The sequence below is a fragment of the Stigmatopora nigra genome, chromosome 10, assembly GCF_051989575.1.
Source record: "Stigmatopora nigra isolate UIUO_SnigA chromosome 10, RoL_Snig_1.1, whole genome shotgun sequence".
NCBI classification, from domain to species: domain Eukaryota; kingdom Metazoa; phylum Chordata; class Actinopteri; order Syngnathiformes; family Syngnathidae; genus Stigmatopora; species Stigmatopora nigra.
The window spans coordinates 402,585-427,224 of NC_135517.1; the positions used below are offsets into that span (position 1 = coordinate 402,585).

Consider the following 24,640-nt stretch of genomic DNA (forward strand, 5'->3'; position numbering starts at 1 on the left):
AACAAAGGTCAGACATTTGACATTGGTTTATTTTGTCCAATGAAATAACTCAAGTAAAGCGCTCGCCTCGCCCACAAACAAGTGAGATGAATAGAGATGCACTTGTGTGCAAAATGAATGAGAAGAGCTGAAAAAGAAAAGGAGTTACAGCGCGACTCACGACCGAAAAGACAGTTCAACATCAAAAATTTACAGCAACACAGGAGGAAAATGAACAAGATAAAAGAGAGGAAGAAAGAGACGACCAGACATGAGGTAAGAAGCACTTATTCGACAAGTGGCGAAAACATTAGCCGATTAGCGGCTACTGTTCAGGTACAACAAGTGCGTAGATATGAACTTTTAACACGGAAGAACACATGCTACCCTCGCCCGACCGTACCGTATTGCTAATTTAAAAATACAGAGTCTCAATGATCAAAAGAGTTTACGCTGTTTTCTTCCTTGCGGCCATTAATTTACATTGAACATGAACGCATTGCTACAGTGCCCTCTGCTGGTCACGGGAACACATATCAAGACGCGTGTGGAATATTTGTATACCACTCTACTATAATTGACATTGTTTTAGTTTTGTATAAAGACTAATAACGGTTTATCACAATTTATCCCCATACTTTCTATCTGATTCATTGGTAAATTCCTGTTGATTTTGGATTGTTATTTGTATATTTTGAAGCCTTCCAAGGTCACTTGCTGTTTATTCTGAATGTTTTACAGGGCATTTTTTGTTTACTTCCTATTGACTTTGGCTCACATCCTTTGCATTTGTGGGTATTTTCTGTTTATTGTATTGACAACAGTCATTTGTATGTTTATATTTTATTGTCACAAACATAAAAAACAAATTCAGAGAGCATATTTAAACAGGCAACGAAAAAATGTCGCAAAGTTACAAATTGGACTTTCTTGGATCCACCGAGACGCCAAAAACGTTCCTTTTCAAAGTCCAGTCAGAGATTTAAAATGGTCCAGTGGTACAAAATAAAATAACATCAAATAAAATAGTATAAAATAAAAGAAATGAAATGTCATCCCAACATCAACACTTGGTGTTCTTGGATGAATTAGCGGCCCAAGGAAAAATACAAGCCAGGCTTGGGGCCATCGGCGTCGCCGCTACTTTTGTCCTGGCGTTCCGCTTCCCCCGTCGTCACTTCCTGTCCAGCAGCTGCTGTTCCAGTCGCTCCAGTCGGACGCTCATCGCCGTGAGTGCGCGTCGTGAGGTTAAGGAACAAAAGGCAAAATCTAATAGTACTATAAAAAACAGCACACTGGTCCCCAAAACAATATACAACTAAATCAAAAGCAGACATCAAATAAAAGTTCATGTGAATATAAAATAAAATGAAATGAAATATAAGATATATGATAAATATAATATGAGATCGAACCCACGACCCCAGAACAGTGAGGCCGACGCGCCAACCGTCGCCCTACGGGTTGCCAGATTGGACATTTCCTGCAAAAAAACCTTTCAGTCGCCGGGTTGCCAGGTTCGACATTCCCTGTAAAGCATTTCGGCCGCCGGGTTGCCAGGTTGGACATTTCCTGTAAAAACTTGAAAATTGCAGCAGGGAATTTTTTTTTTTTTTAGCTCAGTAGGATATGCGATTGCGTGACGCGCTCTAGGTCGCCCAGGGCGGCCTGCTGGAACTCCACCAAGTTTTCGCAGGCGCACGGGTCCTTTACCTCGATCTCGCCCTGGCTTTCCTCTGTGGGTGGACGGGGAAGGACGGTCGGCACGGACAAACGGACGGATAGACGTTGCGTCGGTTGAGGCCTTACCCGGACACACGTCCAGCTTGAGGTTGAGCGCCACGGTCCCGATGGCGCCAAAGTCGGAGGCGTAGAAGAAATGCTTGTCGGCCGGCTCCGAGGCGATCTGCCTCAGCTCCGCCTCCAAGGCCTTGCCCACGCCCACCGTGTACATGGTGATGCCTGCCCGTGAATTAAGACGCGACGTTTGGCCGACATTTGAGCAAAGAAAGAACAAAAATGGAATTCAAACCGGAAAAGAAAAATGGACGCACCGGCACGTTTGACTTGAGCGGCCACCTCGGCCACGTCGTCCTGCGAGCGTCCGTCGGTGAAGACCAGGCCCACCCTGGGGACGGCGCGGGAGGCGGCCCGCGCTCCCTCCTCCTCGGAGAAGCTGCGTTCCAGCATGTGGCGCAGGGCCATGCCCGTCATGGTGCCCTTCTCCATGTACTCCATCTCAATAACACAACGGCGCAACGGCACCCCGTCACCATCTGGCAACATTTTCTCTAAAATGGCAAGTCAACTTCTGCCGTCTGCCGGACGAATGTGTTATCACACCCAATTCTGATTTTTATACACTAATAAAAAAGTTTTTGTAATCCAGATGCTCCCACGTGATTGTTATTCCCCGCCCCTATTTGAGAAGGACCGCTTGAAATATGAAAATCGGAAAGGCAATTTGCGCCCCCGGAGGACCTTCATGACGGCGGCCTTGATGTCATCGGCGTGGCGGTAGCGGTCCAGGGTGAACTCGGTCCTGACCCGACTGGAGAACTGCACCAGGCCCACCCGGGTCCCGTGCTCCGACACGTCTAGGGTGTCCACCACCTGCGGGGGCGGGACTTGGCTTCAGCCAATCAATTTGTCAACGAGGTGAGCCCGCCCCTCCGAGGCCGGCCTCACCTCGTTGACAAACTTCTTGATCAGCTGGAAGTTACGTGGACGGACGCTCTTGGAGCCGTCGATCAGCAGGACCAGGTCGATGACGGACAGCCGGCACGCTGCGGCCGGTGGCGTGTCCGTTAGCCTCAAATGACCTCAAAGTCCCTCCCCCCTCGGCTCCTCCTTACTTCCGCAGGTCTTGCCGTCGTCCCGCAGCGTTTGCCCTTCGGGGCAGGCGCAGAAGTACGATCCCGCCGCGCTCACGCACAGGTGCTGGCATCCGTGCTCCGTCGACTCGCACGGGTCCAACGCTGAAAAAAAAATGGATCTTGGAGGTGCTTTTTCGTTGGCCCAGACCGTCCATCTAGTTGATGTGAGCGGAACGTGTTTGTCAAAATGGCGGCCACCTACCGGAGCACGTCTTGTTGTCGGGGTTGAGCGCGAAACCCGCCCGACAGTCGCAGGCGAAAGTCAAGGCGGCGGGGGAACTCACGCAGATCTGCTGGCAGTCGTGGCGCCCTTGGGCGCACGGGTCCATAGCTGCCACGCACAAATGGACATTCGGGCTAAGTTAGCATTGGAAATGTCAATGGAACGGAATCCTTGTTTTGCCTTGAAAATGAAAGCCGGCTACGTACGCGAGCACGTCTTGTTGTCACGGTTGAGTTCGAAGCCCGTCTCGCAATCGCAGGCGTAGGCGCCGGGCGAGCTGACGCAGATCTGCTGGCATTCGTGTTGACCTCCGGCGCACAGGTCGATGGCTGCCACACACGCAAACCTGGATGAGCGTCATGTTGACCCACTGGCTAACTTGTGATGGTTGCCCGCAGAAATTGGATTGTTTTCCATTTTGCTGGATGATGGATCATGTGTGTGGCATGTGGTCACCCACGGGCGCATTGGGCGCCATCTTCCATCAGACGGTATCCGTCCATACAGGCGCAGCGGTATCCGTTGAGGACGCTCACGCACTGATGCTCGCACGTGGCATTCCCAAAGGCGCAAAAGTCCAACACTGAGAAGAAGAAAAAAAACTGCGCATGAGGAGGAGGCCACTCCTTTCTCTTTCGGCGCCACCTACTGGTGCACGTCTTGTTGTCCCGGTTGAGTTCGAAACCCGTCTCGCAATCGCAGGTGAAGACACCCGGCGAGCTGACGCAGATCTGCTGGCAGTCGTGTTGGCCTCCGGCACACAGGTCGATGGCTGCCACACACGCCAAAAACTCGCCAAATTGAGCGCGAGGGAAGGGGCCGTGGCACAGAGGATTGACCAATCACCTTGGCAGGTCTTGCCGTCGTCCCGGAGCGAATAACCGGGCAGGCACAGGCAGAGGAAAGACCCCGGGGAGCTTTGGCAAAGGTGCTCGCAGCCGTGCTCCGATTCGGCGCACAGATCCACCGCTACGGGCGCAACGGCGACGTTAGCGCGATCAAAGTTGACCGTTTTTTTGTTTCCGCCAGTCTCACCGCAGAGTTTATCCTGGAAGTGAAGTCCGAACTGGTGGATGAGGTCAAAGGTCTCCACCAGGAAGACGTGGTCCTCGAAAGGCGGCGAGGCCATGGCCCGGAGCGAGGCCATGTCGGCCCGGGCCACGCCCACGGCGAAGATCTCCACGCCCCTCTCCCGGGCCTCGGCCGCCACCTCGGCCACGCGGTCCTGCGGCCGTCCGTCCGTCACGATGACGGCCACGTCGGGCGCCCGGCTCCTGGCGCCCCGGGCCTCCACGAAGGCCTCGTTGACCAAGTAGCGGATGGCCAGGCCCGTCATGGTCCCCTGGGCCAGCGGGACCATCTGCCGGATGGCCTCCACCATCTGGGACGGCTGGTCGTAGGAGTTCAACCAGAACTCGCTGCGGACCTGTGAAAGAACAATCGTCACGCGGCGGCCCGGCGGTTCGGTTGGCCACCAATTCAGGCCCGTTGCCCGTAGTTGGCCGGGATAGGCTCCAGCACCCCCCACAGACCAAATGCTCAACATGTAAATGTGTCCATTTTGGCAAAAGTGGGCGTACCTGACTGGAGTACTGGACCACGCCCACTCGGGTGGCGTTGAGTCCCACTTGCAGCGTGTCCAAGATGTCGATCATGAACTTCCTCATGCTCTCGAACTCGTGCGGCCGCACGCTGCGCGAGCCGTCGATCAGGAACACCAGGTCCACCGGGCCCGTCTGGCACTTTTGCTCCGAACCTGTCGCGAAAAGGCCCAGGCGTCATTTTCGACGTCTGAATCCGCCTGAGGTGCACGGTCAGGGCGTGGCGCGTTCTGACCCGTTTGGGGGCGGGCCACGGCCACGGCGGCCACGTTGAGCAGCAGCAAGGCTAGACGCCACGTCGTCATGGAGACCGTTGTCCGCAAAACGCACCGTAGAATCACCTGAAATCAGTCCATATATAAGGAAGGCGCCCTGTCTATTTTGGAGAACATTTAAGACTTTCATGAATGTTTTTAAAATCATACATACATTGAATTGGGAATTGAAATGTGGAATGAATGATGAGTCCTTCCATCTGTTTTGCCCCCCTAATGAAAGGTTCCCCACCAATTCCAGATGTGGGCGGCCATGTTCCCCAAGCCCCTCCCCCCTCCATCCATCTCCGCCCTCCTCGTAAAGCCAAAAACAGCTGGCGCTAATGGACTGGAGCGTCACGGGAGGACAAACGCCAGCGGGCGCTGACAAAGGGCGCTTGTGCGTCCCCTCGCTCACCCTCTCTCATCTGGTCCTACTTCCTGTCTGCGTCTCCCCCACTTCCTGCTCAAACTTCATGTCACAACAGCAAAACTTTGGTGCCGGCCCTCCACGAGGCAGCGTTCAATGGCTACGTCAAACCAATTGGACATCTATCAATAAACTTCTTTTGTGCCTGGAAAGGGCTTTCATCGCCCCTACCAACATGGCCTCCCTGAGGTGACATTCCCTTACAAGTCAATGCATTGACAGTCCTTACTAGCTTATTTCTTCTTTTAAAGATTATTTGATCAAAACATCTATTGGTCACTTTCAATTGACGGCACAAGGCAACTGGCGGCCATCTTTGGAAGGGCAAGCTCCCCACCAAAGCTTAAAGTTTCTGTGCAGTTAATGGACCAGCACCTTGTTAGCCCCTCCCACAAAGAAAAAGTCTATCTTGCCATCATCTGCCGGACGCTTTGTGGTTACACGGCGGGCGTTACAATTACAACAAAAACAAGCCACAATGGCTTTCATTCAGCGTTTGGCGCCACGCGTGCGCGCCGCGGCACAAAGAGGCCTCAGAAAGCCGCTGAAAGCCGCTGAAAGCCGCTGAAATCCGCCCCAAAGCCTCGATAAGCGCTTCCTGTCCGTCGCTACGCTATCGTTGATATTTTCAGTCACCGTTGGGCCGGCGGGAGAATCCCGAGAAAAGAAGAGAAGAGCACGCTGTGTTCCCTCCGAGGTCGGAGGTCGCCGGCGTTTGTTGACGTTGGCACCGGCGGCCAACCGAGGCCGGCCTGCCGGCGGGCCAGCGTCTGCACGACATCCGCGTGCTAACGACCGACGTTTGTCGGGGGGGGGGGGGTCCTCCTATTCTCCCACTCGTGAGCTTAACTCCTTCACTGCCGTCCGTCAAAGATTTTAGGGCACAGGTGTCAAAGTGGCGGCCCGGGGGCCAAATGTGGCCCGCCGAATCATTTTGTGCGGCCCGGGAAAGTCAATCATTTCTGTTTTAGGATCTAATTAAAATGTAAAGTATAGATGAATATTAATTTTGCTGTTTTTCCCCCTTTTAAATCAGTGATTGTTATTTTTTAATCCATTTATTGTTTTTAGTTCAAAAATCATTTGTAAAATCTAAAAATATATATTAGAAAAAGCTCAAATAAACATTGTTTTTGATCTATAAATAAATAAACATGCAGGGCTCTTAATCCAATTCTTTTAATCCCAATTTTTAGTCCAACCAGGAAAAAAAACTCCTCAAATTGCTACATGTAAACAGGAAGTAAGACAAAAAATATAGAGGAAGTGACCTAGGAATGCCCCATAATCCTCTCAACGTCACTCTAATCCAACAGGAAATGACCTCAAATCAACAGGAAGTCACCCAAAACAACATCTGGACGAACGAAAGGTGGAAAACCATCAGAAAGTGACCTTCATGTTTGTGTTTTTCCAGTTAACGTTGAGTTGAGCGCAGCCGCTTATATGAAGTCCCGCAACGACCCGCCGCCCGCGATAAGCCACGTCCACGTGTATTTTTATCGCAGGTCAAAAGAACTTTGCGGCGTGGGAAGATGACAGCTGAACGAACGGCCGTGTTGACACACGTCCACTCGTTTAATGAAGGACGCCGAGGCGCTAACGTTAGCGTTGAAGAAGAACAAGAGTCTTGGAAGAATCCCCAGAGCCGAAAATCCCTATCTTTTCCCCCGTCTTCTTCTGAGCCAAAATGGACGTGGCCGCCATGATGGAGGAGCTGGCGCAGGCCATGGAGGAAGGAGGCCCAGGTACGACTGACGCTGCTAACACATGCTAATGCTAATTGTTTTCATCCTCAACTAAAACGGCAGGTAGCTTAGCTTAGCTCCAATGCATTTATGCTGCCATGTTGTGATGAAAATGTCAGAAACTGGAGATTAGTTGACCTTTTGATGAACATTAGCATACATTGAAGGTGAACAACAGTAAGCAGAAGTGTGTTTGTGTGCGCTTGGACCAGAGGGGGAGGGACGGCATGACGGCACGGCAGCTCCGTATCACCTTGTGAACCCGACAGTCTTTCAACGTGTAGTTTGAGGGCGGAAGCTAATCGTTATTGGCATCGTGCACAAGACTAAATTGCCCATTTCAATGCAAAAAAAATGCAACAAATTGATTAAGAATTCATGGGTATATTTCAAGGATGAAAGTGCTAGGAAATAAACATAAAGATTGAAAATAAAACCAAAACATGACAAATCATTTCTAATTTCCTCCTTTTAATTTTCCCGTCTTTGTTTTGAACGATGTTCCAATCCTTGTCTCTATTCTCATCATGATTCATTTATTCTACATACTACCACCATTTTTTTATGCATATTTCAATCCTGTTAAACTTTCAATCCAATTTGACTGCATTGCCACCTCTCCCAGTTCAATTAGATTGGACGTCTTGCGCCCTTAAAATGTCATCAATTCTGACAAAAGGGGGTTAAAACCCGTCTCTGGACCCATCTCTTTTTTGAGCAATTGTACACACATACTCATTGGTGGCGTCCAATCCAATCCCAGCTGATGTATTTTCTTTTGTGAATCTTTTCTAGAATTTTCCCAAGATTCCGCCTGCTTCCGGACCCAAGCGCTCACTCACCTGTTGGAGAGACGCCTGGACTGGGACAGGTGAGACGGACGGCACGCGACTTTGGGAGGGTGGCAAAGGTCCGTTTTTAAGGGTGCACGCCGAGGGAACCGGATTTATCCGAGTGAGCTGCAGGCTGGAATGAGGTGGCGGACGGGGGGCCACGCACGCCTATAAGAGCACACGACCCTCCCCCATGCCCCACCTTAGGAAAAAAAAAGGACTGAGCTTTTCATTCGTGTCTATCCCCCCCCCCCCCCCCCCCCAAGTTTTGCTATAGACAGCACTTTATTAAAAATAGTGCTGAAAATGAATAGTGTGCAGTCCTGGGTATTCGTGTGAGGTAACAACCAAAGCCTTGAAACGCACCCCTCCAAAAGAAACTCAAGTCAGCACCAACTTTATTGAAATAGACTAAACCCAGATGTGGATGAGTGTGGTTTTTATATTCAGAATAATTTGCTCTTTATTTCTACTGGAAGAGCTTTATTTAATATTGTTTTCTTATGACAACACCATTGCCTACCTGGGAGGTGTTCTGTCTTAAGATGGCCGCCAGGTGCTAATGCCGCCAAGACAAACAACCGGATATAGTCTATATATCTGTATGTATGTGTATATATACATATATTTGTGTCCTCAAAAGTATTGAAGTACTGATACAGTCATGCATCCGACTTTCCCAGGCAAAAGAAATTGGACCTTTAATGACTTTAATGCGGATTGTCTCGCGTTTGAGATTAAGATCAACGTGACATTTTTCCTCGTCAAAGTTGCTTCTTTTAGCCACCGTGCGAGTTGACCTCTGGGTCCTCGGGAAGGGGTCACATCTCGTTGGGACGCACTGGCCGACCCAGCGCGCAATGTCCAGCATGCCGGCGGGGTTCCCGACCTCCCGCTAAGAATGCAAAGGTCAAAACGGGAGCCCGGGAATGTTTTGGCCACGCAGACAGGAATGTTTGTCGGCCGGCCATGGGCCCAGTTGAGAAAAACTTTGTGGCGGGAAAGTTCCTCTGGAAGGAAACACGTCAACATGTTCCTATATTATTGTCCCAGCTCCCTTCATTCTACTTCAATGAGGTGTCCCAATACTTTTGTCCCATGGCCATCCTTTCATGACAAGTAGGTGTCCCAGTACTTTTGTTCCCAGGCAGTTGTCCCCATGTCCTTTTTGTCCCATCTCCATCCTTTTACTTTGGAAGTAGGCGGGCCCATTGTTTTATTCGAAGGCAGATTTGCCCCCACTGGCTTCATGGCGGCCATCTTGGTAGGGGCAACATTCCCATGCCGAGTCATTCAAAAGAGGTCCAAAGTGGCATTTTCTCCGCCCCCTTTCCCCAAAATCCTTGAACTGGTTCTAGACAAAAGTATTGGGAGAGCCCTAAAAAAGGATAAAAGGACGGCGTGGGAACTAAAGTATCGGGACGGCTACATTTGAATGTCTCATCTATCCAATCAGGGGAGCGGAGACGCCGGCCCGATCGTTTGCGCCCGTAGGCGGAGCTCTGGGCGACCACTCGGTGGTCATACTGCACGCCAAAGTGGCCCAGAAGTCCTACGGCAACGAGAAAAGGTGAGCCCGTTGGCACGCTCCTGGCCTTGGTTCACTTCACTTGTCCTCCCTGTCCCATTCAGGTTCTTCTGTCCCCCGCCCAGCGTTTTTATCGGCGGCAACGTTTGGAGACTGATGCGGGACCTCCTCCCAGGTACGTCGTCGTCGTCCGACCTCGTCACGGCTTCTAACTTACCGTCCGACTCGGTTTTTTGCAGCGGGCACGGCCGGCGGCGACGTTGGCGCCTACATGTGCTTGGACAGCGCGGCGCAGACGCACAGCGACGCCTACAAGCTCCACTTTGAGAGCCTGCCCAACACGGTGGGCCTTTTTGTCCTGGAGAGTCGGGCGGCCATGTTGGTGGGGGCAAAGTTCCCGTCAAAGTCAATGGTGGTGGCATGTCCAAACATTGTCCAGACGGGGATGACGGCGTGCGCCAAGTCTCTGTTCATCTCGGACGCGGACAAGAGGAAGCACTTCCGCCTTTTGCTGGGTCTCTTCCTGGAAGTGGGCGGCGGCAGACAGGAAGCCGCCTCCTTCCACAGCCGCCACATTAAGGTCATCTCCAAACCCTCGCAGAAGAGGCAAAGCATGAAGAACGCCGAATGTGAGTACGACTCCCCTTTCGACTTCCCGTACTCGATGACCTAAGGACGACCTCTCAGTGTGCATCTCGGCGCGCTCTCGCATCGCGCTCTTCAACCGCCTCCGCTCTCAGACGGTCAGCACTCGCTACCTGGCCGTGGAGGGCGGGGCTTTCGTGGCCAGCGCCCGACACTGGACGGCCTTCGCCATCACGCTGGGTACGTCTAGCTTATCTTGAATGCTACATTTTAGGCTACTTTGACGTTGTATCGAAGGCCATTAAGAGGACTTTCTGTCCTCTAGGGGGCGTTTTTATGGGTCGCTTACGATTTTTAAGCATTTTGAGCAACTAGTTCCCTTCCGGTCATTTTCTGGAAGAATATTTCATATTTTTTGGGCGGAACGTATGTGAACGTTTAGCGCCATCTTTTATTCATGTTTTTTTTTTTTTTTTTTGCCCCGGCACACGTGCAGTCAGGCGGGTGTTTGTTTAACTCGGGTCCGTCTCGGACCACCCGGCGGCAACCCTGGCGTGTGTATGCTAAACGTGTGTGTGTGTTTTCTTGCGTTTAGTGGAAGAGCACGGCGGCGGTGGCGGCGGCGACTTTGTGCTGAGCGAAGGATTGGTGTGTTACGGTTCGGTGGTCCAACTGGTGTGCACCGAGTCCGGCCTGGCTCTCCCTCCCATGGTAACATTTTCATGTGCTCACTTGGATTGATTCTCACTGTTTATTTGGCCTCACACTCTTCATTTTGGGGCTTAGTTTGAGTTTGCTTTCTGGCTTTTTATTTCCTGGCGCTCGCTCTCCTTACTTCCTGTTCATTAGCGTTCATTTCTGGTGATTTTATTTTGGCATTCCTGGGTCACTTTCTCCTGACTTTTTGGAGTTTTACCTTGTTTTTGGGGGTCCCCCCCCCCCCCCCCCCTTGTTCATTTTGAGTCTCCACGTTTGTCTTATTTGGCGTGTCAGGTGATCCGCAAGGTGAACAAGCAACACGCCATCACGTGCGTGGACGAGCCGGTGTGTCAGCTGCACAAATGCGCTCTGGAGATGCGAGACACGCCGCGGGCCTTCCTCGCCGTCTCCAACGACGCCATCGTGCTGCACCAAGTGAGCCTTCTGGGACCCCGCCGTCTTTTGTTGTTTTCCCGGGAAGCCACGTCTTCCCGTCTGGCCGCAGGCGGCGTGGAGCGCCAGGGATTCCGCTCAAGTCCTCCTGAACGACGGCTCGTGCTGGACCGTCACGGGCGCCGAGGTGGTGGAATTTGCTTTTCAGCCGGCCGACGACCACGAGCTGCCCGCCTGCGTCCGGACGCCCCTCACGCCTTTTCCTAACGTCACCGGCCTGGAGGTCAGTCAAAAGATTTGAAAATATGTCCATAGTTGTCAAAAAGACGCGATACGGTCGTATTTCGACTTCCAAACGGCATCCCTACGTCCAACTGTCCACAGCTGAACGGCGGCGGAGGTCACGTGGCCACCTTGGAATTAGAGGGCGAAAACCTGGGGCCCCACCTCCAAGTGTGTTTCGGCCCACGGCACGCCCACACCGTCTTCAAGTAAGAGCCTCAAAGCACTCGCACGCCAAAAAATGTGGTGGTCATTGTTGACGGCGCCGTTCCATAGAGCCCACGTGGCCAAATAACTGGCTCCCATTGCCCCAAAAGCAAGGGCAAGTGACCCGTGCAGGACAGGAATGTGACCCGGGGGTGCCCCAAAACTAACACCGAGTCAACGAGCACTGACCACAAATCTGTGCCCCCTGAGTTTGAGTGGGCGTGGCCTGGGGGGAACAACCCCAAGGCTCTTCTGCTCGGGCCTCGCCGACCACTGTTTGCCCAGGTGGCCACAAGGCGGTCACAAGGCAACCACAAGGCGGCCTTTGTGAAAACCAGGGGGCCCCCCAAAACTGAAGAGAAAAAAAAGTCATCCGATCCTCTGAATCATCAGTGGTGTCAAAGTCAAGGTCTGGGGGCCAGCGCGTGGCTTTGAAAAAGTCACATGAGGTGGCCAATTCCATTGTTTTCTTGAAAACACAAAAGCAGGTTTTTTTCATATTTTGGACCTCGGATTTTACATCTACAAGCGATAAGAGCATAAGAGAGCTTTAAATGCCACCTCCAAGATGGCCGCCATGAGGCCGTTTTGCTTGTTTCCCCATCATCAGTGTCAAACATTGGCATTCAAGTGAATCACCTCAAACTTATTTCCCTCCCACCTTTCCATGAAAGAATTCCTTTGAATTTGTTGATTCCCCCCTGGGGGTGCCGGAGCCCATCCCAGCTTTTGACAATATGTTTCAACCACCCCGCTAGGTCTGCCAAGTCCCTGCTGTGCGTGGTGCCCGACGTGTGCGCCCTGACAGAGGGTGGGGCCTTTGCCGGCGGCTCCTTTGCCGGCGGCGCCTTTGGCGGCGGCGCCCTGAGCGTGCCCATTTCTCTGCGCCGCCTCTGCGACGGCGTGGCCTACCGTACCGCCTACAGCTTCACGTACACGCCGGAACCGGCGCCCGTCTATGACAATGATCGCGGCGGTGGCAACGGCGGCGGCGGTGGCAGTGGCGGGAGGGCCGGCCCCCCGGGCGTGGAGGAAGACGCCCTGCTGCAGAGCATCCATCACGAATTCACCAGAACCAACTTTCACCTGTTGGCGCAACCTTGACGTCACGTCCCTGTCATTTTCCCCCAAAAACTGCAAATGATGAATATTAAAAACTGGGCAAAAGCCAACCTGTGTGGGTGTGCGAGTGTGTATTTAAAATCAATGTATACCGCAATTCTTGGATACATAAAGGGTTTTTTTCTCCCAAAAATGACCGTTTTTTTAAGACCATACATGGTGTGTAGGGTGTCGAACATGCGGCCCGCGGCCCAGATGTGGCCCGCTGGGATTACAGTCTGGCCCGTGGAGTTGTTCAATTGACAGCTGTGCCCTAACCAGCATCGCCTCAATATTTGGTGGTAAACTTTCTCTTTCATTTTTCTTTTTTTTCAGGGCGTTGCCAGGGGACAACTTGGATGGCGGCAACTTGGAAGGCAGTGTTGGCGACTTTGCCCCCAAGATGATCACTTCCAGCAGTTCGGCAGACCCCCACAGTATAGTAAGGCTTTTTTTCTCTCAAAAAAACAACATAGCACAGTGATGTCAATGATTGATTTAAAAGGGGAAAATCGGGAAATGTAATAAACATCAATACTTTTAATTTGCTCCTAAAACACAAAGTCGGCACTCATTATCGGGCTGCACAAAATGTTGCGGGGGCCCACATTTGGCCCCCCGGGCCGCTACTTTGACACCGGTGGTGTAGAAGATGTGACCCCCAAATCAATAGGAAATAAGCCCCGGATTCCAGCCAGGTCAGACCAAAGTCGCCGTTAGACGGCAAAGTCAAGACCTGTCTCCGTGGGGCGCCGTCCTGCAGACCAAGTAGTGCTTGAGGTACTTGCGGAAGCACTTGTCCCTCACGCCGTAGATGATGGGGCTGACGGAGCGCGGCCACACCTGCACCACCACGTAGCAGGCGAACAGCGAGTCCGAGTAGTTCTCGGGGAAGGCCCGCAGAAGCGCGTCCTTCACCAGCGGCACGGCGTAGGTGGTCATGCACAGCAGCACCTGCACGCCGTGCAGCACGATGGTCCTCCTGGCCTTCTTGGCGTCCTTGCTGGCCGTGCGCGCCGTGAACAGGATCTGGAAGTAGGTGAAGAAGATGACCGACCACACCAGGACCAGGTAGACCACGTAGGTCACGTCCCGCTTGCGGGCCAGCACCGGGCTGGGGAAGGCCGTCTCCCGCAGGCAGAAGATCTTCCCCGAGAAGAAGTGGGCCGGCTCGGTGGCCAGCGTCACGAAGAGGTCCGGGAAGGCGGAGACCAGGCTGGCGCCCAAGATGGCGGCCACCAGGAGGAGGGTGCGCCGCACGGTGCAGATGCGGGCGTGGTGGAGGGGCAGGCGCACGGCCACGTAGCACTCGCCCGCCATGCAGGCCAGGATGAGGGGCGTGTTCTCCGTGGTGATGATGGCCATCAGGATGAAGGGGGCGCAAGAGAGCGCGCTGATGCGGTACAGCACGTAGCTGATGACAAACAGGGTGATGCCCACGCTCATCTGGATCATGTCGTTCAGGACCAGCGTGAAGAACAGGATGTAGCGGGGGTTGGAGTAGAAGATCTGGAAGGGAGCGGGGGAGTCGGTAAGGGGGGGGGGGGCCGGTGTCGACGGCGAAGGGGGAGCCCCCGAAACCTGACCTGGTGCTTGCAGAAGGTGTACATGAGGCTGGCGTTGATGTAGTTGATGGACAAACCGATGGCCATGACCAGGACGTTCTTGGCAACGGCTTTGCCCAGCGGGTCGCGGCTGAGGACGGCCACGCTGCCGTTGAGCAGCGCCGCTTCGCTCATGTCGACGACGCACCGCTCCTGCAAAAAAATCCAACAACACAACAGAAAAACCAAGTCTCCCTTTTTGGGATACTCCACTTTGTCAATTGAACATCTTCAGACAATTTTAATCCAAAACTGTTTGAACATCTTCAGACATTTGAACCCATTGACTGAATTTTCCTATTTTTGCTCCAAAATGTGATGATTTTTTTCCAATAAATCCCATTGACACCTTACTATTCTGACTGTATTCTTGACACACATTCCCATTCAACAGCATTTCCCACATTTTCCTTCCTAAAATTAGGCAATGTTTGACCCAAAAAAGCCTTTGACCAAACCCAATTGACATTAAAAATAGTAACTCCTTCCTTTCACATGTTTACATTTGAACATGTTTACAAAACCCCAAATATTTTCTCATTTTAGACCAATTTTGTGAGCACAAAAACCATCCATAAAATCCGACTGACAAAAGCCAACCTCCCTATAAAACGATAATATAAAAAAAACAAGAGCTATATTTAGTTAGCATTTTCCAAAGAGGAACTAAAAGATGAAGTTGATACTCACCTGCCTTAGGTGGACTCACCTGGACCTCGCGCACAATCCGGGCGACGCTTTTTATGCCCTCACCCCGCACGCACACACACATACACACACATTTGTCGTCATCCACATTGACGGAAGAATGACGTGTTCCCCCATGAGGTGGCCCCATCTTTTGCACTTCAACTTGTGGATGATACCCAACTTTGCCTCCAAATACCATTTTCTGTTAAGCATACCATACCATACCAAAATATGCCTTTTTGCTCCTTTTAATACCATAACTATGACTACATACGCACTTCCTGGCCTCCCATTGGCTAAGACGGACTTCTATCTGCACGTGCGTATCCCAGAATCCTCTCTGTTTGGTCGTCGGGACACTAAAAGTTCAGACAGTTTTGAGAAGCCTTCTCAAAATGGCCTCTGGGTGGCCATTTTGTAAGGACATTTTGAAAAGCCTTTACAAAATGGCTTCCGGGAGCCCATTTTGAAAAGGCTTTTCAAAATGGCCTTACAAAATGGCCTCCGGACGGCAAATGATGGAACGTTTGAAAGTGAACGACAGCAGAAATATGCTCAGACGGCACACGATTGATCTACTTTTTTTTTTAGCTGACGGCCATCTTGTGTAGGGCAAACGAAAGTGAGGCAAAGTGAAGTTTGAAGAAGTCAAAAGTTTCTAACTTTGATTGACAGTCCTATCCGGTGACGAAAACAAAGCGAGACGACCCCGAGGAGGAGCGGGAGAGGCCCGCTAACGAGTCCTCGGGCGCCGCCCGACCTTTGCAGTGTTTTTTTTCCCCGGAGAGGATTGCCAAAAAGCGAGCGTCGATTCTCGGAGGAACGTCGACTCGCCGATTCCACCAAGGAATCCTTGAAGGTCAAAAAGCTCGTTAGCGTGTCGTCCCAACAACAATTAATCCCATGTTTATGTCACCTTGCGTCATGACTTTTGTTTATCTTGAGAGTAACCACCACTAAAATGATTGACATTTTCACAATACACACAATTTAGGAAAGATAACCACAACCCTTCTAGCTTTAATGCTATTTCATCAAATTGACTAACTGGCCCAAAAATCAAGAGGAAGTGACTGACTACTGTACAGGAAGTGCCCGTCGGAGGACCCAAAATGTACCTGGAAACGAGATTTAACTAGTATGAACCCTAAAATAGGCAAAAAAGTGATCTGTAAATGCCAAAACAACAACAACAACAGGAAGTGACATCTGAATGGCCCAAACTGTTTTTATTTGCTGCCGTCCCTCCCAGCTGTCAATGGCAGCCCACTCCTGTTGATTTCAGGCCATTTTTGGTTCACTTCCTTGTGGACTTTTGGGTCACTATACAGGAAGTGACCCGGAAATGAATAGGGAGTGACACAAAGTCAAGACCTGTTCATTCCCGCAAAATACTGGAAACCATCGAGGTTAGCGGGATAGGCTCCAGCACCCCCAGCTCAGAAAATGAACGAACCAAGTCCCGCTCAAAATGAATCTTTTCGAAAGGATCCATCAATTGATTGATCGTTTCGATGACCTTCCGGGATATACGAAATATTAAGATACATCCTTATTTGGAAAAAATCTGTGTTGCCACACCCCTAACTGGCCAAGACACGCCCAGCCAGCCACCCGTACCCGAAATGTCTATAAAGACACAGCGTTGTGGGCTTTTCAGGTCGGACTTGCGTTGGGGTGACCCAGGTGAGTATTCACTCCATCTTTTCATCCAATCACACTTCATAATTCATACCAGCAAATCTCATTTGATAAAGTGCATTATTCTGCATATTGAAGTTGAAAATATGAAGCTATTAAGAGGGGAGTTTGGCAAAATGTCTTTCTTTCTCTGCCTATTTCTCTTTATTTGTCTATGATCTATGCTCTATGATACTATGTATAACTGTACTTTTGTCTATCTATGCTTTATGATACTACCTATAACTGTACTTTAACTGTATGTATGATTATTGCAGGCTTATTGTATTAACAGTAAGGCCCCAAAAAACTGCACTTGTGTTGACCGCAGGTGCCGCTTTGTTTTGTGACAGGACGCAAACCTTGTCGATTGACGAGCTTGGAAAGGACTGCGACCGGTCTTTTTTTTCCCCCTCTCTGCCAGGCGGGCAATGACGGCATGAGCGCCATGTCGGAGGCGGCGGCGGGCAACGCCAGCGTGGCCGTCTATCGGGACTCGTTTGGCAAAGCCGTGGCCAAGAACGTCCTGGTGGTGGCCATCGGCCTGTCCCTCAACTACGTCAACGTCTGTCTCATGTACACCTTCTGCAAGCATCAGGTGGGACGTCTTCCCCGCCTGCCTGCCCCCATTTTGGATGGAAAATGTTTCGACTTGATTGATTGTGCCTTTTTCCAGATCTTCTACCTGAGCCCCCGCTACATCCTCTTCTTCCACTTGGTGGTGAACGACATGATCCAACTGAGCGCCAGCGTGATCCTCTTTGTGCTGAGCTACGTGGTGTACCGCATCGGCGTGGGCCTGTGCTGCGCCTTCATCTTGACGGCCCTGGTCACCATGGAGAACACGCCCCTCAACCTGGCCTGCATGGCGGCCGAGTGCTACGTGGCCGTGTGCCTGCCGCTCCAGCACGCCCGCCTTTGCACCGTGCGGCGAACCCTCCTCCTGGTGGGCGCCATCTGGGCCACCAGCCTGGTTTCCACCTTCCCGGACCTCCTGGTGACCCTGGCCACCGAGCCGGCCCACTTCTTCTCCGAGAGGGTCTTCTGCCTGCGCGAGACGGCCTTCCCCAACCCGGTGCTGGCCCGCAAGCGGGACGTGACCTACGCCGTGTACCTGGTCCTGGTGTGGTCGGTCCTCTTCTTCCTGTACATCCGGATCCTGTTCACGGCGCGCACGGCCAACAAGGACGCCACGAAGGCCAAGAAGGCCAGGAGGACCATCGTCCTGCACGGTGTGCAGGTCCTGCTGTGCATGACCATGTACGGCGTGGCCCCAATCAAGATGGTCCTGCTCAGGTGGTTCCCCAAGAACTACTCGGACTCGTTGTTCGCCTGCTACGTGGTGGTCCAGATTCTGCCCCGGGCCATCAGCCCCATCATCTACGGGGTGAGGGACAAGTGCTTCCGCAAGTACCTCAGAAATTACATCGTCTGTCAAAGCGGCTCCGCCTCCAGAAGATGGGCCGTGGACGGGAGCCACGCCGGGAGAGCCCGGCGCCGAAACCTGGGACGCCCGTGAAAAAATACAAATGAAAAACAAAGATGGTGTTGGACAGAGATTAAAATGTCAAATGAGGTGTTGCGGTCTACTCCCTATTTTAGTCGGAAAGCGGATTTCCAGGTTTTATTTCAAAATAAAATGACATTTTAAAGTTCTTATTTTCATACATTTACATCATTCATATAACAACGACTAAGCACAAAATTAGTTTAGAAAATAAAGTGACCTAAACACAAAGTGACCCGGAAATACCCTGAAATCAACAGGAAATAATGTCAAAGGCCCACAAAGTGACCTGAAAATGCCCAAAAAGTGACCCTGAAATCAACAGAAAGTGACCCAAATTACAAAAACATGATCCTAAAGTTCCCCAACATGTACAAAAAGCGACCAATGTGCAGTGACCCAGAAACACCCTAATATCAAACAAAAATGAACCAAAAGGAACAGGAAATGAGCCCCAAATCAACAGGAAGTGACAAATGAACAGATCGTGAGCCAGAAACAGCCTCATTTCAACTGTCACGGGGGAACACATCAACTATTTTGTATGAGCGCCGTTGAAATTGCATTGTTGTGTGCGTGGAGGATGCTTATAAAAGACAGGTGGCGCCGAGTGGCAGCGATCGGTCACAGGTGCGTCCGTCCACCCGGCAGGTGAGTATCGGCTTCCTCGTTAGTGACGCCTTTCGTCAAACAAGGCTTCTTCTATTTGCCTTCATTACCGGCTTTAGTTGCTTTGAATTTTGTGTTTGTTGGCATTCAGGTTCACCATCGAGCGTGGGAATTGTGGCTATCGGGTGGGATGAGCGCGGGCAACGGCAGCGTGGCCGATTATCGGGACTCTTTTGGCAAAGCCGTGACCAAGAACGTCCTGGTGGTGGCCATCGGACTGTCTCTCAACTCCGTCAGCGTCTGTCTCATGTACACCTTCTGCAAGCACCAGGTCAGTTTTTACCGTGAATAAGGTTTGGAAAATAGAAATGTATTTTTTTTTTATTATGAATTGTGATGCATTTGTTGTTTTAAAAGGTATAAACTTTTTTTCTATTTTTTTTTAGCATTTTATTTAAAAAGAACTACAAATAATTTCATTTCATATATATATTTATTTAATTTTAAAAGCATATGTTGTGTTTTAAAATGTTTCAACTTTTTTCATTTTTTTTACTTTTTATTTTAAAAAAAAACTACAAAAAGTTATTTATTATACTTTTTTATTTTCTTTTAAAACCATTTGTTGTATTTTAAAATGTTTATACTTTTTAAAATATTTGTTTACTTTTTATTTAAAAATAACTACAAATAAAGTCATTTAATAAATATCATTTTTTATTTTTAAAAAATTACCCAAAAAAGTATGGAAAATATTCAATTATTCAGTTTGAAAGGGTACATCCCATTTGAAGGCAAATAAATGGAATATCAAAGAAAAAAAAAATGAAAAGGCCTTTCCTGGATTGACATCATTTCCAGATCTTCTACCTGAGCCCCCGCTACATCCTTTTCTTCCACCTGGTGGTGAACGACATGATCCAGGTGAGCGTCACCGTGGTCCTCTTCGTGCTGAGCTACGCCGTGTACAGCATCGCCGTGGGCCTGTGCTGCCCCTTCATCCTGATGGCCATCATCACCTCGGAGAACACGCCCCTCAACCTGGCCTGCATGGCGGCCGAGTGCTACGTGGCCGTGTGCCTCCCGCTCCAGCACGCCCGCCTGTGCACCGTGCGGCGAACCCTCCTCCTGGTGGGCGCCATCTGGGCAATCAGCCTGGTGTCCGCCTTCCCGGACCTCTTGGTCACGCTGGCCACCGAGCCGACCCACTTCTTCTCGGGGAAGATCTTCTGCCTGCGCAGGAGGGTCTTCTCCAGCCCGGTGCTGGCCCGCAAGCGGGACTTGACCTACGCCGTGTACCTGGTCCTGGTGTGGTCGGTCCTCTTCTTCCTGTACTTCCGCATCCTGTTCACGGCGCGCTCGGCCAGCAAGGAGGCCAAGAAGGCCAGGAGCACCATCGTGCTGCACGGCGTGCAGGTGCTGCTGTGCATGACCACCTACGCCGCGCCGCTGGTGAAGGACGCGCTGCTGCGGGCCTTCCCCGAGAACTCCTCGGACACGCTGTTTGCCTGCTACGTGGTGGTCCAGATCCTGCCCCGGGCCATCAGCCCCATCATCTACGGCGTGAGGGACAAGTGTTTCCGCAAGTACCTGAAAAACCAGCTGGTCTGCGGGAGGAAGCCGCAGTGATGCCCAAATAAGGCGCCCTCGACCCCGCCCATGGCCATTCCGACTGTGTACCCTTTCTGCATTTGAAATAAATACATAAAAACACACCAAAAAAATGACTTTTTGCTCCTCAAAGACCGCATCGCGCTAAAGTCACGAGCTGCCGTTTGGCGTCCAATCCGTTGAAAGAAGGAGGGTTGGCGGCGAGGGAAGCCTTCATTAGAAGTCAGCCCTCCCGCTTTGATGGAATTGGACGTCTAACGACGATGAATTTATTTCGGGTGCTCGGCGAAGCATGAAAATGGCTTTCCTTGCCCCTGGCAAGATGGCCGCCGGCAGCCACTTTGGCAGGGGCAAGATTCAAGTCAATGCTTTGAAATGAAAAAAAAGTGATGACTCGCTCTCATTCATCCACATATTTGGTTCTTGATGAGTGTTTCTGTTGCAGGGGGTGCTGGAGACGATCCGTGCGTGGCCGGCCAATCGCATGGCACAATGAGACAAACAACCAATTGCATTCAAGGTCAGGAATAATTTGGCATCTAATTAGCTTAGCATGCATGTTTCTGGAATGTGTTGGGGGGGGGGGGCAGACTACATGCCAACACCACACAATGAGGAACGACCTGGGCTCGAACCCAGAATCGCGAGCCCGACCTGCGAACCACTTAATCAACGCGCTGCTGTCTTTGGTTTATTAACGGAAATTTGAATAAGAAGACCTGGGTTAAAAATTATCATAAGATCAGAGGAGTGGCGTCAATCCTAAGGGGGCAAAATCAAAGTTCATCGCGAACGTCAAAGACGACGCTAACGATTGTTTTCCAGCGTCACGCTAACGAGCTCGTTGAACTTCAAACCTTTGGGGATTTGTGGCGGTGCTCCGAGAATTCCCGCCGGCGTCTTACAATCGTCCCGTAAAGGTCACGTTGCGTCGGAGGGAACGCTCCTTTTCGCCATGTCCTCGGAGGCCGCTAATTGGACACCTGTTGTCGTCGTCGTCAACTGCAGCCGGTGAAACACCATCGTTAGGGTCAAAGGTTGTCGAATTGCTTTCAGCTGGGGTACATGGCGCATTCAAAACATTTCTTCTATTGACCTGTAAATACAATCTTCAAATGGCACAAATTTAACAAGAAGTGATGCCAAAAGGACAGAAAATAATGCAAATTGAACAGGAAGCGACTGTGTCATGCCCAAAAATCTGCATGAAGCTCCCTAAAAGCCAGCAATGAACAATTAGTGACTTGAAATGCCCTAAAATAAACAGGGAAAAAAATAATAGTGACCTATGAAGACCATAAAACTAACAAAAAGTGCCCTACAAATATCCGCTGACCCGAAAAGGGCCTAAAATGTACAGGAAATGACCCAAAATCTATAGGAAGTGACTCTTGTTATTTAGATTTCGATGGACATTCTTCCCGTTGTTGTTGACGATGACGTCGGAGGTCCGCCATTGGACGATTCGGGCGTCACCTGACGTTCGCCGTCCTATAAGAAGGTGGGCTCGGCCGTTCTCGGGCGCTGAGCTGGGCCCGTGGCGTTCCTCTTTGGGTGAGTCTCGTGGTTTTGGCGTTCCCACCTCCTTCTCGTCCAGGTCCGCTTATTGTATTGGATTCGATTGGCTGTTGTGTAGTCCTCTTTCCAGTTCTAAACTGTTTACATGTTTTAGGAGCCCAGGTTTTCACGCAGCCAGCAGCACCTGGGATTGGTCGCGGGCCAGTCATGAGGTAAAAGGACCCTCGTAAGACACGACAACAAATCTTCGTAGGTTCTGTTGGATTTGCTGGGTTTTTGTACTGGTTTTGTTGGTTCAGAATCCATGATATTCTAGATTCTGCATTAGAATTTGGTCATTTGTTTTTGTACAATCAACACAGAAGAAATCCACCAAGTTTTATTTGACTTTTTGGTACTGGTTTTGCCCTTCTAGCTATGAAGAGATGCTGGATTTCTCATGGGAAATCCAGTAAAACAGTTCTAAAATGAAAAATCCAACAGAACCCACGTTGGTTTCCAAAACCAGTACCGACAGGATCTGTCTCTTGGCCAGGTCCTGGAGACGAAAGCGCTAATCGAGGATGTGGAACTCGTCGTCATCGGTGGCGGAGGTCTGGCAGAACTGGAGTTCTCCGGCTTCCGCTTGGGTGCTCCCCAAAGACAGCTTCTCCAACGCGCTGGCCAAGAACATGGCGGCCGTGTTGGTGTGGCTGGCCCTCAGCGTCATCAACGGCAGCATGGTGCACACCTTCTTCAGACACGGGTACGGACGGCCTTTGGGCAACGTGGTCCGGGCGGGCCATCACCAACCAGCTTTCTATTTTTGCAGCGTCTTTTACGACAACCCGCGTTACATCATGTTCATCGCCATGGTGATCAACGACGCCATCCAGCTGAGTCTGGTGACGGCGCTCTACGTGCTGAGCTACATCTTCCGCAAGATACACGCCTCCGTCTGCTGCCTGCTGGTGAGGAGAGAAAAACAACGACCATATTTTGTTTATCAGGTCACAAAAGAAAGTGCTGGTGCAAAACTTAAGATTTTAATGGAAAAAATAACCACACAAATATTGAAAACAGGGAAAAATTGAACAAAAGTTAACTGGGTAGGCCGACAACAAGGGAGACGCGCACCGACAGAATTAAAACACTCCCACACGGGGTTTAAATACACAGACAGGGATTGATGGACGAGATAATAGCAAACAGCCACAAGAAAAAACAAAAACAGCCATTCACCAAAGCCCCAAAAACTTGACAGACTTGATCTTTTCTTCCTTTGCGGTCAGATCATGTGGGCGGTTCTGACCACGCGCTCCACGCCGCTAATCCTGGCCGGCATGTCGGTGGAACGCTACCTGTCCATCTGCTTCCCGCTCCACTACGGGCAGATGTGCACGGTCCGTCGCACGTTGCTGCTGATCGGCGCCATCTTGACGCTGACCGCCACGCCGCCCGTCACCGACCTGCTGCTGAGCGTCCAGCGGGAGCCGGCGGGCTTCTTCCAGGCCGCCATCTTCTGCGACCACGCGCTACTCTTTCGTCACCGCGCCATCTACGTCAAGAACTTTGTCTTCGACGGCGTCTACTTGTCCTTCGTGGTCCTCACCCTGCTCTTCACCTACTGCAAGATCATGATGACGGCCCGCGCCGCCGCCTCCGCCGGGCTGGCCTCCGTCACCCGGGCCCGCAACACCGTTATGCTGCACGGCCTGCAGGTGGCGCCACTTGGCCTTCTGGTTCTTTCACGTTACATATTTTGCAACAGCGTCCGCTCGTTGACAAATTGAGCGATAACAAGTTCTGTTCGATTGGCAGAAGCGTAAACGAAGCTTTCTTAGCCCTAGCCACCAAAATGGCATCGGGGTGGCCATGTTGGTAGAGGCAAGATTCCCATTAGACATGGCATTGAAATCATAACAAGCTTAATTCTCGAAAAGACCATTCGACTCCATGGCGCTGGATGTCCCAAGCGTTTGAAGCGGGAAGTGTGGCAGCATATACACGAGGGTTCATTTGCTTCCAACTTTCCCGCTTCAAATCAATTGGACATCTAGCAAAATGGCCTCAGGGCAGCCATGTTGGTAGGGGCGAATGTAGCCATACTTATCTTATTTTCCCAGCTATTTTTGTGGTTGTTGATGGCACCGTATTTGCTCCGCCACGTCTTTCAGTTGCTGCTGTGCATGCTGGCCTTCGTAGTCCCGTCCCTGCAGGCGGCGCTGATCTCGCTGTTCCCGCGGCTGAGCCTGGAGATCCGCTACATCTTCTTCCTGCTGGTCTACATCATCCCGCGCTTCCTCAGCCCCGTCATCTACGGCTTCCGCGACAAACTCTTCCGCCAGTACTGGACGCGTTACTTGGCCTGTCGGAAACGGGTCGGCGCTCGCGTCGCTCACGTGTCCTGAACGCCATGTTTTCATTTGTATATATTTTTTTCAATATTCAGAAAAATGTATTTATATAAACAAAATAATTAAAAGACACGTATGTAATGACTGAATCACTGTTAAATGATTTTAAAAAGACTACATATTTGGATCCTTTTGGGTCAACAATCACTTATATCACTATTTATGTCATTTAATTTTAAGAATAACAACTATATAACATCTTAAAATATTCCTTTTACATTTGTTTATCTGATTTAATTAAAAATATCTCAAAGTTTAAAGTCAAACATGCCAAAAAGAATGAAAT

At 50.7% G+C, this 24,640-nt stretch overlaps 5 protein-coding genes across 7 annotated transcripts; 3 read left to right on the plus strand and 2 right to left on the minus strand.

Annotated features, from left to right (window-relative positions):
• The first annotated feature begins 55 nt into the window (after positions 1–55).
• LOC144202699 (uncharacterized) lies at positions 56–18,327 on the plus strand. Its single transcript, XM_077725594.1, has 15 exons — positions 56–255; positions 6,872–7,111; positions 7,907–7,982; positions 9,401–9,514; positions 9,577–9,647; positions 9,712–9,815; positions 9,912–10,101; positions 10,160–10,297; positions 10,653–10,768; positions 11,051–11,191; positions 11,262–11,432; positions 11,534–11,640; positions 13,076–13,181; positions 17,138–17,311; positions 17,390–18,327. The coding sequence occupies exons 2-15, from the start codon at positions 7,054–7,056 to the stop codon at positions 18,230–18,232; spliced, it is 2,409 nt and encodes an 802-aa protein (XP_077581720.1). The 5' UTR covers positions 56–255; positions 6,872–7,053; the 3' UTR covers positions 18,233–18,327.
• matn4 (matrilin 4) lies at positions 807–8,083 on the minus strand. The gene is made up of 16 exons (XM_077725596.1): positions 7,954–8,083; positions 4,915–5,020; positions 4,659–4,834; positions 4,114–4,504; positions 3,925–4,047; positions 3,728–3,850; positions 3,539–3,661; positions 3,285–3,407; positions 3,058–3,186; positions 2,835–2,957; positions 2,668–2,765; positions 2,461–2,592; positions 2,034–2,217; positions 1,789–1,941; positions 1,611–1,715; positions 807–1,212 (listed from the first exon to the last, which is right to left on the minus strand). Exons 2-16 carry the CDS (start codon positions 4,982–4,984, stop codon positions 1,154–1,156), a joined length of 2,112 nt encoding a protein of 703 aa, XP_077581722.1. The 5' UTR covers positions 4,985–5,020; positions 7,954–8,083; the 3' UTR covers positions 807–1,153.
• LOC144202700 (odorant receptor 131-2-like) lies at positions 13,131–15,332 on the minus strand. Its single transcript, XM_077725595.1, has 2 exons — positions 14,326–15,332; positions 13,131–14,248 (listed from the first exon to the last, which is right to left on the minus strand). Exons 1-2 carry the CDS (start codon positions 14,476–14,478, stop codon positions 13,469–13,471), a joined length of 933 nt encoding a protein of 310 aa, XP_077581721.1. The 5' UTR covers positions 14,479–15,332; the 3' UTR covers positions 13,131–13,468.
• A 426-nt stretch (positions 18,328–18,753) lies between the features above and the next one.
• Positions 18,754–20,553, plus strand: LOC144203244 (odorant receptor 131-2-like). Of its 2 annotated transcripts, none has more exons than XM_077726623.1 (3): positions 18,754–18,871; positions 18,949–19,160; positions 19,691–20,553. In XM_077726623.1, exons 2-3 carry the CDS (start codon positions 19,020–19,022, stop codon positions 20,456–20,458), a joined length of 909 nt encoding a protein of 302 aa, XP_077582749.1. In that variant the 5' UTR covers positions 18,754–18,871; positions 18,949–19,019; the 3' UTR covers positions 20,459–20,553. The 2 variants fall into 2 exon arrangements, with proteins under 2 accessions (XP_077582749.1, XP_077582748.1); XM_077726622.1 differs by having other exon boundaries at positions 18,765–18,871; positions 18,981–19,160.
• Positions 20,554–21,880: 1,327 nt separating this feature from the next.
• LOC144203282 (odorant receptor 131-2-like) lies at positions 21,881–24,442 on the plus strand. Of its 2 annotated transcripts, none has more exons than XM_077726673.1 (6): positions 21,881–21,994; positions 22,113–22,170; positions 22,494–22,703; positions 22,770–22,908; positions 23,230–23,658; positions 24,115–24,442. In XM_077726673.1, the coding sequence occupies exons 3-6, from the start codon at positions 22,522–22,524 to the stop codon at positions 24,346–24,348; spliced, it is 984 nt and encodes a 327-aa protein (XP_077582799.1). In that variant the 5' UTR covers positions 21,881–21,994; positions 22,113–22,170; positions 22,494–22,521; the 3' UTR covers positions 24,349–24,442. The 2 variants fall into 2 exon arrangements, with proteins under 2 accessions (XP_077582799.1, XP_077582800.1); XM_077726674.1 differs by having other exon boundaries at positions 21,972–22,037.
• The last annotated feature ends 198 nt before the right edge of the window (positions 24,443–24,640 follow it).